The 13631-nt window shown below is 46.5% G+C and overlaps 1 protein-coding gene across 1 annotated transcript; it reads left to right on the top strand.

The window, feature by feature from the left end:
* The first annotated feature begins 5838 nt into the window (after nucleotides 1-5838).
* On the top strand, nucleotides 5839-12885 carry Timm22 (translocase of inner mitochondrial membrane 22). Its single transcript, XM_036196740.1, has 4 exons — nucleotides 5839-6314; nucleotides 8660-8856; nucleotides 10375-10447; nucleotides 12379-12885. Exons 1-4 carry the CDS (start codon nucleotides 6077-6079, stop codon nucleotides 12453-12455), a joined length of 585 nt encoding a protein of 194 aa, XP_036052633.1. The 5' UTR covers nucleotides 5839-6076; the 3' UTR covers nucleotides 12456-12885.
* The last annotated feature ends 746 nt before the right edge of the window (nucleotides 12886-13631 follow it).

Here is a 13631-nt window from a genome sequence, read left to right on the forward strand (position 1 = left end):
ATCCCAGATGTGACAACACCTACAATAGCCTGGGCCCTCTCACATCAGTGACTAGTTAAGAAAATGCACTACAGACTTGCCTACAGGCCAGTTTTATGGAGGCACTTTTCTCAGTTGAGAGTCCCTGTTCCCAAATGACTCTAGCATATATCAAGCTGACATAAAACTAGCCAGCATACCATGCAAGCCTAGACACCTGAGTTGGTCCCTGGAACCTATGTAAAACTGGATGGAGAGAATTGGTGCAGCAAAGTTGTCTTCTGACTTTCACATGCATGCCTACACACACACACACACACACACACACACACACACACACACACACACACACACGGAGATTTTTTTTAATTAAAATCTGGGGGTTAGAGAGAAGACTCAGAAGAGTACTTGCTGCTCTTCTAGAGGACCCAAGTTCAATTCCCAACATTTATATGATGGCTCATAACTGTCTATAATTCCATTCCCATGGGATCTGATGCCCTCTTCTGGCCTCCTTGCGTACCAGGCACACAGGTGGTACACAGGCAGGCATACAGGCAAAACACCCATACATATAAAATAATGTTGGAAAATTAAAGATCCTGCCAGGCTGTGGTGGCTCAAGCCTTTAATCTCAACACTTAGGAGGCAGAGACAGACAGACAAATCTTTGAGTTCAAGGCCAGCCTGGTTTACAGAGCAAATCCCAGAAGAGCCAGGGCTACACAGAGAAACCTAGTCTTTAAAAGAAAAAGAAAGAAAAAGAAAGAAAGAAAGAAAGAAAGAAAGAAAGAAAGAAAGAAAGAAGGAAGGAAGGAAGGAAGGAAGGAAGGAAGGAAAGAAAAAAGAAAATTAAAGACCCATAAATCAACATGGTGGCACAGACTTGTAACCCCAGCATTTAGGAGGCCAAAGCAGGAGGTCCTGAGTTCAAGGCCAGTAAGATCTTGTTTCAATTTTTTTTTTTTTCCTCAAGACAAGGTTTCTCTGTATAGCTGAGGCTGTCCCAGAACTTGCTTTATAGACCAGGCTGGCCTTGAACTAATATAGACCCACCTGCCTCTGCCTCCAGAGTACTGGGACTAAAGATGTGCACCACCACACTCCACTCAAAAAATTTTTAGATGTTTCATATATCACAGTTCTTGGTCTTTAGGTATGCAAACACATATGCACAATGATTGTGTGTGTATTTATTGCTCACTGGAAAGACTAGAAAAAGCTTAATTGTGTGTCAATAAGGATGATTAAATTATGACACATTCATCTTTAGTGGCTTCTTTTATTGTTTTATTAATAAGTAAAGCTCAAGAGTCAGATATTAGGGTATAAACCTCATAGATCCACAGCAACAGAAGAAAAGATCAGCCGCCCTCCTCTCCACCTTCCCAGATCGAAGAAAGGGTTCTCAAATCTTTCCAAGCCCCTTCTTCCTCTCGGTGCCTCTTACCTTCATCTGAGCCGGCCAGAAAACTCTACAGTTTATTGCAGCCAGCTAAATGTGGGCTCCACCCTCCAAGTCAAAGTTCAATGCCATTGGTGGTCTCAGAGCGACAATACAAACAAATCCCCCAAGACATCCATCATTTGAAATACAATTTTGTTATTGAAAAGAATTGATCCCTATTAGTCTGGGTTAGAGATGGGGAGGGTATTGATGTACTGTAAGGAGCTGACCCCCTGATCATAGAAGCTGAGCAGTCTTTAAGCGATCTTCAGCCTAGCAGATGGAGACCCAAGAGAGTTAATGATGTAAGTTCCTCAGACTTCAAGTCCAAAGGCAGATGCCCCAATATAGCAGAGTGACTTCCCTTTCTCTGCCTTTTTGTCCCATTCAGGCTTCTGCAGGAATGAATGAGATACACCCACATCTGGGAGGGTGCTAGCTTTCCTCAGTCCTCCAATTCAAATATTAATCTCATCCAGGAATACCCAGAATCAAGTTGAGCTGGGAACTCAAATGACTAATAAAATTAATCATCCTGAGTTTATTTACTTTTTTTTTTTGTTTGTTTTGTTTTGTTTTTCAAGACAGGGTTTCTCTGTGTAGTTTTGTGCCTTTCCTGGAACTCACTTTGGAGACCAGGCTGTCCTCGAACTCACAAAGATCCGCCTGGCTCTGCCTCCCAAGTGCTGGGATTAAAGGCATGCACCACCGACACCCAGCCTGAGTCTATTTACTTTATTTTTTCTTCTTTGAAACAAGGTCTTGCTATGCAGCCTTGGTTAGCCTGGAACTGGATAAGTAGTCTAGGCTGGCCTTTAACTCAGATCTTCCTGCCTCTGCCTCCCAAGTACTAGGATTAAAGGGTGTGCCACCACACCCAGTGCCCTCTTCTAGCCTTCATAGGCATCCACACTTGCACAGCCATACACACACACACACACACACACACACACACACACACACTCCCAAGCAATTCTGGCACATAGGAAATCTGATCCAGGAATATTGGATCACCCACCAGAAACAGGCTAGAATCTAAGGGTCCATCACTGAGCAGCCCAGGAAACCTTCATTGCTAGTGAGGAAAACATGGATCCACTTCGAAGGCTAGTGTCAAACAGAAGATGTAGTAGGAACAACATTTTCTAACACATGACCATTGACTGAGGTGCAAGAACGGCATCTAGCAAGAAATGAGTGTCAAAAAGTTCCAACTTAGCTCTGTGACACTAAAGAACACAGAACACTGATGACTCTGAGTTGCCAGACAAGGGGCCCACGCCTTTGATCCCAGCACTCAAGGCAGGCAGATCTCTATGAGTTGGGGGCCAATGTGGTCTACATAGCTACACAGTGAGACTCTGTCTCAAAAAGAAAACAAAAACAAAACCCCAAGATTCTGAGGACCCGATTCTGCTCTTCTAGAGGACCCGAGTGGAGTTCCCAGCACCCACATCAGATGGCTCATAACCACTTCTAACTCCAGTTGCAGAGGATCATTGATCATTCTTCTGGCCTCTGTGGACACCTACACACACACACACACACACACACACACACACACACACAGTGTAAATGTAACCAGGCTGACCCTAAACTCAGAGACCTGCCTGCCTCTACTCTCTACTTCTCTAGTGCTGGGAAATAAAATCTAAAAATAAAGTCACTTATCCAATATTGACTGTCTCTAACAAATCAGCCAGCTAAGCAGCATCTGCTGGCAGATACTTTCTACCAGACGTAAGGCTTTTGAAGCTCTTCACTGTTATCATAGTCATATGCAACTCACATCCATTCGCAATACTCTGCACCCAGCTTGGACCCCCCCCTCCTCTTTTCTCTCTTCTCGCCTCTCTCTCTCTCTCTCTTCTTGAAGCATGAACTCAATCTGTAGACCAGGCTACCCTCAAACTCAGAGATCCATGTGCTTCTGCCTCCTGAGTGCTGGGATTCATGGCGTGTGCCACCACCGCTAATCCAGCTTGGACTTTCCCATCCCATCCCAACTTTTCCTTCTCAGCTTCAGCAGCGGACAGCACCCAAGAGTATTGCAGATCACCTAGGGGCTTACAGACAACAGGAAGACATAATTAGGCTTCCTCCTATCTCAGCACGTGACCTCTGGGCCACCAGCTTGAGTCTTCTGACTGGAGAGTCATCAACTCAGTGTCATAATCTTCCCTGGAACACTACCTCCTCTCTAACTTCCCTGGTTAACTCTGATCTTCAGGGACAATAGTCTAACCCTGTATCCTTGTGGCCAGAACAGACAACATGCAGAGAAGGGCAGAATCTGACAGTTGCTGGGCTCACACCCATGTTAGCTGTCAGACAAAATCCCAGATGTCCCCAGGGAAGTAAACACAGGAAAGAATTTCTCCCATTTAGAGTATACTTGGAGGAGTCTCTCGAGTTTTCCATCAGATGAAACCCATCCCACTGTTGGATGGTGAATGGGAGGAGATAGCAGGTCAGTCTAACTGCTCCCTATCTGTGATCTTGGCTACGGGTGGTTCTGTAAGAGACTTCCTCCCTTGTGAGCCCGCTTCATAGGGAGTTTCTCCATCTGACGGCTTGATCCTTCCTGACCCTTCCTTTGAGAATTTATTATTGCACTTAAATGGATTTGTTTGTTTGTTTGTTTGTTTATTTATTTATTTATTTATTTATTAGTGCTGGAGATTGAACCCATGACCCAGGCATGATAGGCAAGGACTCTGCACTCCTGGATTAGCTCTTTAGATTATTCTCTATTTCCAAAGCCTACTATCCTGGGAGACTGCCTCAACTTCTCTCAGATCCAGCTATAACTCTTTTTTATTTGGTTTTTCCTGACAGGGTTTCTCTGTGTAACCAGTTCTGGCTGTCCTGGAAATTGCTCTGTAGACCAGGCTGGCCTCAAATTCACAGAGATCCACCTGGCTCTGCCTCCCGAGTGCTGGGATTAAAGGTGTGCACCGCCGCTGCCGCCGTTGCCGCCGCCCAGCCCACTTTGACTCTTAACATCTTGGCATGAACTGGAGTCCTGACTCACGGTTGTTTAGAAGTGACTAAAACTAATCCATAGAGGACGGAGCCAGGAAGAACAATAGCAAACTGTCAAAGCTGCTTATAATAAGACTCTAAGAGCCGGGCGGTGGTGGCGCACGCCTTTAATCCCAGTGCTCGAGAGACAGAGGCAGGTGGATCTCTGTGAGTTCGAGGCCAGCCTGGGCTACAGAGCAGATCCAGGACAGTTACACAGAGAAACCCTGTCTTGAAAAAACTGAACAAAACAAAACAAGAAGACTGCAAGAGCAACTGGAGTGGCTGCCACAAAGTCGAGAGGAGGCTCAGTCAGAACTGCAGGAGTCAGGCTGGAGATGGCTCAGCAGTTAAGAGGACCTGCTGTTTGCTCTTCCAGACCACCAAACTCAGTTCCCAGCCTGAATCTGGTGGCTCACACCCACTGGCTCACAGCCACCTGAATTCCAGCTCCAGAGGATCTGTTACTCTATTCTGGCTTCCAAGAACACCTGCACACACACACACACACACACACACACACACACACTGTAATCTTTAAAAAGTACTGACAAGGCATCAAAGGAGAGAGAGGGGGGTCAACATGTCACAGGCAGCTGACAAGTTTAGGAAAACAATTTGATGACTAAGAAACCACTGGAAACTTCAAACTTAGCTTGCTTAGTGGCCTGGTGGGGTCAGACGCAAGATGAACATGGAGGGTTTGAGACACCAAAGATGCGTCTGTAATCACTTCCGTTTTCATGAGGGCTTCTCTTAGCTAAGACAGAGAAATCAATTGCCAGCCTGGGTCTGAAGGTGCAGGGTAGTGGTACAGCTTTTGTTTTGCATGGATCTGAATCACAACTACCACACTCCCCATTATCTATTTATTTTGTTTTTTTTCAAAACAGGGTTTCCCTGTGTAGCTCTGGCTGTCCTGGATCTGCTCTGTAGACCAGGCTGGCTTCGAACTCAGAGATCTGCCTGCCTCTGTTGGGATTACATGTGCCACCACCACCCAGCTCCTTTGTTGTCCCCTTCTTTCTCCTCAAAGGCTTATCCATATAATAAAATGTCTACTGAACACCTTTATGCCATGTTTCAACATTTACTTCCAAAGCACGCACCAACCAGCCTGTAGTCCTAGCTGACTGAGGCAGCCAGATCACTGCAGCTTGGCGGGGCAACAAAGCGGGCACGCACGCCCCCTGCTGGATGCTCAACAAACCGCAGCCTAGCAGGAGGTCGGCCCTTCTTGGTCCGCTACTCTGAAGAGCTTCTGAGGAAGCAGCCGGGCGAGCGCGCGCACAGCTTTCTGGGAGAGTATTGACACTTTTGAGTTAGAACTACAAATCCCGGCGTGCACCGCACTGGGGCGACCTAGTTGAGGGGGAGCTCTGGAGCCCCCTGAATCTTGTTTGGCAGTGCTTTTAGCAATGCCTTACAAACGTGACTCAGTGTTTGCAAGCGGCTTTGGGAAAACACCATAACTTCCTTGACGCTGGTGCACAGGCGGACTTTTGCTTTTGCAGCTTCCTAACTGTGGCGAATCTGCCGCTGCGTCTCGATGGCTGAACACCTAGGGAAGCATGTGGAATCGGCTGTGGGAAGTACGAAGCGGAAGGTTCTAAGGCCCCGACAGTCATGGCGGCGGCTGCCCCCAAGGCCGGGGGTTCAGCTCCCGAGGCGGCAGGTTCCGCCGAAGCTCCGCTGCAGTACAGCCTTCTTCTGCAGTACCTGGTGGGCGACAAGCGTCAGCCCCGGCTCCTGGAGCCCGGCAGCCTGGGCGGGATCCCGAGTCCCTCCAAGAGCGAGGAGCAGAAGGTGATGGAGAGGGCGATGGAAAGCTGCGCTTTCAAGGCTGTGCTAGCCTGCGTGGGAGGTGAGGCGAGGCTCGTGGGACCCTTGGGAGGCTGAGGGCTTGGAGGGCCTTGGGGCTCGACCTTGATTGCTCCCCGACAATCCTCTCTCGATCCTGGGGATAACATTCACGGTTGGGAATTGGAACGGAGAATCAGAGCCGCGGCCAGAGCCTGCAGATCGTTAAGTAGATGCTTTCGTTCATTCGTGTACTCCCTCAAAAAGCTGTTACTGAGCAACTGTCATGTGCCAGGCTGTGGATATGGATGAGATTGACGAGAGCCTTGACAGAGAATTCCTAGGAGCCGGGCAGAAGAGTGCTGCAGACGCATGGGAAGTGCCAAGGCAAAGGTCCTCAAGGCGGAAGTTTGAAGTTAATCCCAGCACTCGGGAGGTGGGGTGGGGGGGACACGACAGGTGGATCTCTGTGAGTTCGAGGCTAGTCTGGTCTACAGAGAGAGTTCCAGGACAGCCAGCTCTACATAGAGAGACCCTGTCTGGAAAAAAATAAAAAATGAATAACTATGAAGGCCAGTGTGACTAGACAGTTGGCAAGTGGTGGGATGGGACAATAGAAAAATCCAAACAAACACAATTAACCTTTGAGGATTTGAGGATGTACAGCACACGTCCAGTACAGATAAAGGTTGACTGTATTTGTGAATAAATTTAATTTCATTGGGAATGAAAAACACTTAAGAAATCCAGATAGCATGAGTTCGGGTCTTAAAAAGTGGAGATGAAGAGGCAGTCAGTTCCAGACCAACCTAGTCTGTATAGTAAGTTCCAGGACAGTCAGGATTACATAGTAGAAACACTGTCTTGAAAATAAAAACCAAAAAACCAGCCAGAGTAGAGAGAAGAGAGAGTTTCGTAGCTGGAGCTATTGGAAAGCAAGCAATTTTAGGAGGAAAGGTGCTGTCTACTTTCTTTGACCTTACATTGATCTTGAGGTGATGAGAAGACACTCGTGCAGAAATGGCAAGGGAGAAAGTGCAGTTGGTAAAGTGCTTGTCACGAAAGCATGGAGATCTGAGTTCAATACCCAGCATCCCCATAAAAAGCCAGATATGGCTGGGTGAAGTGGCCCAGGCCTCTAATCCCAACACTAGATAGGCAGGTGGATCTGAGCTTGAGGTCACCTGGTCTACATAGCAAGCTTCAGGACAGCCTACATAGTCTGTGTCTCAAATACATGAATAAATAGATAAATAAATGTCAGTTATGCCTGAAAATTACTTGTAACCTATCACTGGGAAGAAAGGCAGGCAGTTCTTGGGGTTCAGTTACCAGTCAGCCTAGCTTAATCAGTTAGTTCTGGGTCCATTGAGAGACCCCCTTTAGTAAAGAAAAAAGTGGCTGGAGGTGGTGGCACCTACTTTTTCTTTTGGTTTTTCGAGACAGGATTTCTCTGTGTAGTTTTGGTGTCTGTCCTGGAACTCACTCTGTAGACCAGGCTGGCCTTGAACTCACAGAGATCCACCTGCCTCTGCCTCTGCTGGGATTAAAGGTGTGTACCACCACCACACCCAGCATCCAGACAGCAGAGGCAGGCAGATCTCTGTGAGTTTAAGGCTAGCCTGGTCTACAGAGCAATCCAGGACAACTAGGGCTGTTACACAGAGAAACCCTGTCTTGAAAAAAAAAGAAAGAAAGAAAGGTGGATGGTTCCTGAAGAGTGATACCCTAGAATTGACCTCTGGCCTACACCCACATACTCACAAAGAAATGTCCAAGGCTTGCACAAGTTATCTGTTGACAGCAACCCAGGATTTCCTGTATACTAGCCATGAGACTCTGGAGACAGTTACTTAACCTCTCTGAGCTTTGCTTTGGAGAGGACAGCTGGGTGGTGGTGGTGCACACTTTTAATCCAAGCACTTGGGAGGCAGAGGCAGCCGGATCTCTTGACTTTGAGATAGCCTGGTCTACAATACCAAGTTCCAGGCCAATCAGAACTGCATAGTGAGTCCCTGTCTCAAACAAACAAAAAAAGCCAGAAAGAGAGAGCAGTAACATCTACCTCACAAGTTATTGTGAAAAATAGAGTATTCCAGAATGTGTGGTAATGCCTAAGTGACTGTTATGAATGTAGGCATGGTCAAGGGAATGCTATACGAAGTTGGTAGCTGAATTTGAGGGTGGCTGGTCTATAGAGGAACAGAGGGTTAAAGATGAAAGGCTGGAAAAATGAAAGGAGGAAGAAATCCTAGAGGAGTGTGTGTGTGTGTGTGGGGGGGTAGATTCTGTGACTGGAGGAAGCAGGATCAAGATTGAATGGCCAGAGGCCAGAAAGACCACCTTCAAGTATCATTCCAAAATGTTAGTCCAGATGTGCAAAAGAACCTTATCTCTGCTTGTTTCTAGGATTTGTCTTGGGAGGTGCATTTGGTGTCTTTACTGCTGGCATTGATACCAATGTAGGCTTTGACCCTAAGGACCCTTACCGGACACCAACCGCAAAAGAAGTTCTGAAAGACATGGGACAAAGAGGAATGTCCTACGCAAAGAATTTTGCCATCGTGGGCGCCATGTTTTCATGTACTGAGTGTTTGGTAGAATCTGTAAGTGCCTCTTGCTTTCTAAGAAATCCCTGTCTGTTGCCAATGCGCACCACCACTGCCTGGTGTTGTTTGTCTTTGTTCTTTTGGGGGGCCTGCCACCCAGCTCCCAAATAAATCACACATGGAGGCTTATTCTTATTTATAAATGCCTGGCCTTAGCTTGGCTTGTTTCTTGCCAGCTTTCCTTAACCTGTCTGAATTTTGCCTCTGGGCTTTTCCTGTTCTGTTCTGTATCTTACTCCTGTTCCATGGCTTGCTGTGTAGTTGGTGGCTGGCTACTTCCTTCCTCCCAGATTTCTCTTTCTATATATTCTCTCTGCCTGGCAGCCCCGCCTATCCTTTCTCCTGCCTTGCTATTGGCTGTTCAGCTCTTTATTAGACCAATCAGGTGTTTTAGACAGGCACAATAACACAGCTTCACTGATTTAAACAAATGCAACAGAAACAAAAGTAACACGCCTTAAAATAATATTCTACAACAGCCTGGCTCCTTTTTTTTTTTTTTTTTTTTTTTAAACCAGTCCTCTTTTAAAACAAAAGTTTGTTGTGTGTGTTTTGCCTGCATGTGTGTATGTGTACCATGTGCATGCCTGGTGCTTGAGGATGCCAGAGGAAGGTATTTAATCCCTTAGGACTGGAGTTAAAGGCAGTTGTTAGATTTGGATCCTGAGAATTGAGCAGGGTCTTTCTGGAAGAGCAACCAGTGCTCTTTACTACTGAGCCATCTCTCCAGGCCTTTCCCCACCCCTGTTCTTTGAGACAGGCTCTTACAATGTAACTCTGGTTGGCTTGGAACTCACTATGTAGACCAGGTAGCCCTAGAACTCACCGAAATCCACCTGCCTCTGCCTCCTGAGTGCTGGGATTAAAGGTGCATGCTGTCACTCCCAGCCCATCACACAACTTTTAAAAGAGCAATGTTTTTAGTATTCTTCCTGGAATGCAGATTAGAAATGTCAAACCTTAATTAGATGGAGTCTGTGTTTGTGACTTCAGCACAAAGAGAAGCATGAGATCTGGGCCAGCCTGGGCTACATAGGAAGACTGCCTCAAACAAACATTTAAAAATATCAAATTTTGATCTAGATTAGCCCCTAATGTGAACTTTTTACATATTTATAATATGGGTTTTGCTTTTTTTAAAAAAAATCTTCTATAGGCAAAAAGTGATTTTTTTTTTCTTATTTATTTGGTGCTGGGGATTGAACTTGGGGCTTTGTGCATAGTAGGCAAGTGCTCTACCACTGGGCCACATCACCAACTCAGGTAATTGTAGTTAATGATTTAAAATTGTGAACTGGAGAATGTAAGAACTCTTGATTAGTTCCCAAATGCTAGACTCGTTTTCAGTCCTCTGGCGCCACCTGCAGGAAGCATGTATAAGCACGTACAAATTTTAGGAGCTGCCCTTTGGAAATATGGGTTTCCTTTGACTAGGACTAACCTAGGCAGTTGGAAGCCCTGTGTTTTCTCCTTCGGTCTTCTCACTGGCTCTAATCAGCATCTCTCCACCCACAGTACCGGGGGAAGTCAGACTGGAAGAACAGTGTCATCAGTGGCTGCATCACTGGCGGAGCCATTGGTTTCAGAGGTTAGTAAACAGCTCTCAAGTGGCTTTCTCTTGTGGTCTGGACAACGTGCTGATGTTGACATTTCCCAACATGAGTGTTCCAAGGATGCTTGATAGTCTTCCCTCTGACAAATAAATCCTGGCTGCTTCTGGTTGACTTGGCTCTGGAAACTTGCTTATATCTCCATCTACATTAGGCTCTCTCATCCTTGACACTCTAGAGATTTTGGACCAGATAAAATCTTTTTCTTTTGAAAAACTATTTACTTTTATTTGTATGGGTGTTTTGCCTACATGTCTATGTCTGTGTACCACATGTGTGCCTGGTGCCATAGGAAGGCATCAGGTCCCCTGGACTGGCATTACAGATGTTCGTGAGTCATGTGGCTGGTGGGAACCAGACCTGGGTCCTCTACAAGAGGAACAAATACTCTTTGAACTGCTGAGCCATCTCTCTAGCCGCCCAGGTCAATCTTTGCTGGTGTGTGGAATGGGATCATGCACATTGTAGCTGTTAGGCCAAATGCTCACAGCTTTTTAGGATGACTGTTATCAACAGCCACCCAGGGGTGGGAAAATTACCCATAATTAACCATAGAGCTCTAGCTTGCCTAGAAAAAGAGCTTCCATATTGAATGTGTGAGATGATGTTCTCATGGTAAGTGGTGTGTTGGCATGTAGGATAGTTATGCAGAAGCCTAGTAAGTCACTCGGCCATGAACAGTCCACTTGTCCACACCTGCAGGCTGTGCTGAGACTCATTTCCTGGCATCTCAAGTGTCTGAACATTTTTTTTCCCTTAATTTTATACTGTGGTCAGGGTTTTGGTTTTTTTTTTTACCCCAGTCCTAGTAAACACTAAGCATGAGTTCTAGTACTGAGCTCCAGCCCCAGCCCCAGTGGCCAGTTTTAATTTTGTGTATAAATTTTAATAGCTGTGTCTTTCTGCAGTTGGGGACCCATAGATTTCTACTAGTTGAAAGCCAAGTGCACACTGGGCATGAGACACATGCATGTAAGCCCACCACTCAGGAGATCTTGCCTCAAAAAACCAAAGGGGCTGGTTGGAGAAGTGGTTATGAGCATGTACTATTCTTGGGGAGTTCAGTTCCCCACACCCTCACAGCTACCTGCAACTGTAGCTTCAGAGGATCTGACTCCCTCTTCTGGCCTCCTCAGGCACCCATGTACGCATGGCATTCATTCACTCACACACACATACACATAAAACAATCAAAATAAAATTAAAATACAAGAGGAACAGGGAACGACAGGAAAGCCAAATGCAGACCTCCTCAGAATGTTTGATTATCAGCTTGAAAGAAGCCAGCCCTCACCTCCTCCCTGTTCCAGTGTGGAGCACTGGCCTCAAGGACTTGACCTTTCCTAGAAGCAGCATGTATTGCTGGGCCACTCTCCATCACTCACAGATCGATTTAGTGGAAGCAGAAGCTTCTCATCCTCCGAGAGCCAGAGATGAGCTGACATGAAAGCTGCCTCCTCACAGCCAGGCTTGGTGGGCAGAGCGGCTTCTCTTTTGGTCTTCTGTAGTGTAGTTTTTCAGGGCTGTGAGCTCGGCTCCCTCCAGGATTGCTTTGATCACCTTCCCAGGAATTTATTCCATAAACAGATCAGGGTGTAAGGCCATATGCTTTCATTTGATTCCAAGGGCCGCTTCCCTTAACCAGTTTCTGGACTGTGAGGGGCTAGTTCCATACAACTGGAAACAGTAATCGTTTGGAATGAGAAGAGCTAAGCAAATGTATGGTTAAATGAAGCCCAGTGGTTTGGATGGGGTCTGTTGCTTCATTGAAATCTTAACGAGGCATTATGAGTTTGAATGATGGAACGTGCTTAAATTGGCCTCTTTGCATCTGTGATGCAAACTTTTGTCAGTCCAGTCCAGTCTGGCACCTGTCACTGTGGTAATGCCTCCTGTGTTTGCTTTGCAGCCGGGGTAAAGGCCGGGGCTATAGGTTGTGGAGGCTTTGCCGCTTTCTCTGCTGCCATCGATTATTACCTACGGTGAAAGAATGGCCTCAAAGGAAGGAAGATGCCGTCCACCTTCAGAGCTGTTTTTTGGAGCCGTTTCTACACACTTGGCATTGCTTCAGGAGAGAAGCCAATTGGTTCCCTCTACAGCTGGTGGTGTGAGGGAACCACCTTGCTGTCCTCTGCCTCCAGCCATTGGAGCAGCCATGCTTTCCTGCTTCTGACTTCCAGCCAGGTTTTCCACGGTAGATGGGCTGTCTCCTTGCAGTAAAAGATCAGGAGGCAGTGTGTTGACTGTTAAGAACTGAGCTCAGTCCTGACGTCACTCAGCTCTCCAGCTGTGAACAGGGAGGCGGCAGGATGTTTGATCATAGCCAGGAAACTCTTTTGCCTTGCAACTTTGCAAGCATTCATCTGAATACCAGGGCAAGGCAAAGTAAACTTATACCATCCAGGCAAGTATGTTATTTCAGTTAGTATCTTTGCTGTCCTTGTTAAAAATATGTATATGGGAGCTGGTGAGATGGCTCAGTGGCTAATAGCACTGGCTGCTCTTCTAGAGGTCCCAGGTTCAGTTCCCAGCACCCACATGGTGGCTCAGGATTCCAGGCCCTCTTCTGACCTCCGAGGGCACCAGACACCACTGCACAGACATTCATGCAGGCAACATACCCAGTTTTGTTTTCTTTTTTAAAGAGCACATGCACTATTGTAGTTTATTCTTCAGATTTATTTCACATCTTCCACAAATGATGCCATGTGGCCCAAAGACTGACAGTTTAATGGAACAATTGGGAAGTCTCTGCAGAACTCTGGGGTGCTAGTCTCAGGGACTGTGGAAACTACCTTTATCACCACAGTTGCTCCCTCAGCTAGGCCTTGCCCCAGAAGCACAGTCTAGCCATGTTCTCAGATGCACTGAATATGCTGGTAACTCTTCCTTCTTAGAGAACCCCATTTGGGCTGGCTGATGGTTACGCATGCAGCTTGCTGAACCAGTGGTCTCAGGCCCCAGCCCAGTTTCAAGATACATGAGTCCTTACTTTGGTTAGCCTGCCAGCTCAATCATACAGGAGCTGTTGAAGGCTTGCTCACCACCACCCTTGTTCTCCAGAAGTTCTTCTTTGGCTTTTAGAGTTTTTTTTTTTATTTTATTTCAACAGTTGAGCCCAGTTATAGCATGGCAGAAACCTAGCCTTTTAATGTTGGGGCT

This window comes from Onychomys torridus, chromosome 8, assembly GCF_903995425.1.
Source record: "Onychomys torridus chromosome 8, mOncTor1.1, whole genome shotgun sequence".
Taxonomy (NCBI): domain Eukaryota; kingdom Metazoa; phylum Chordata; class Mammalia; order Rodentia; family Cricetidae; genus Onychomys; species Onychomys torridus.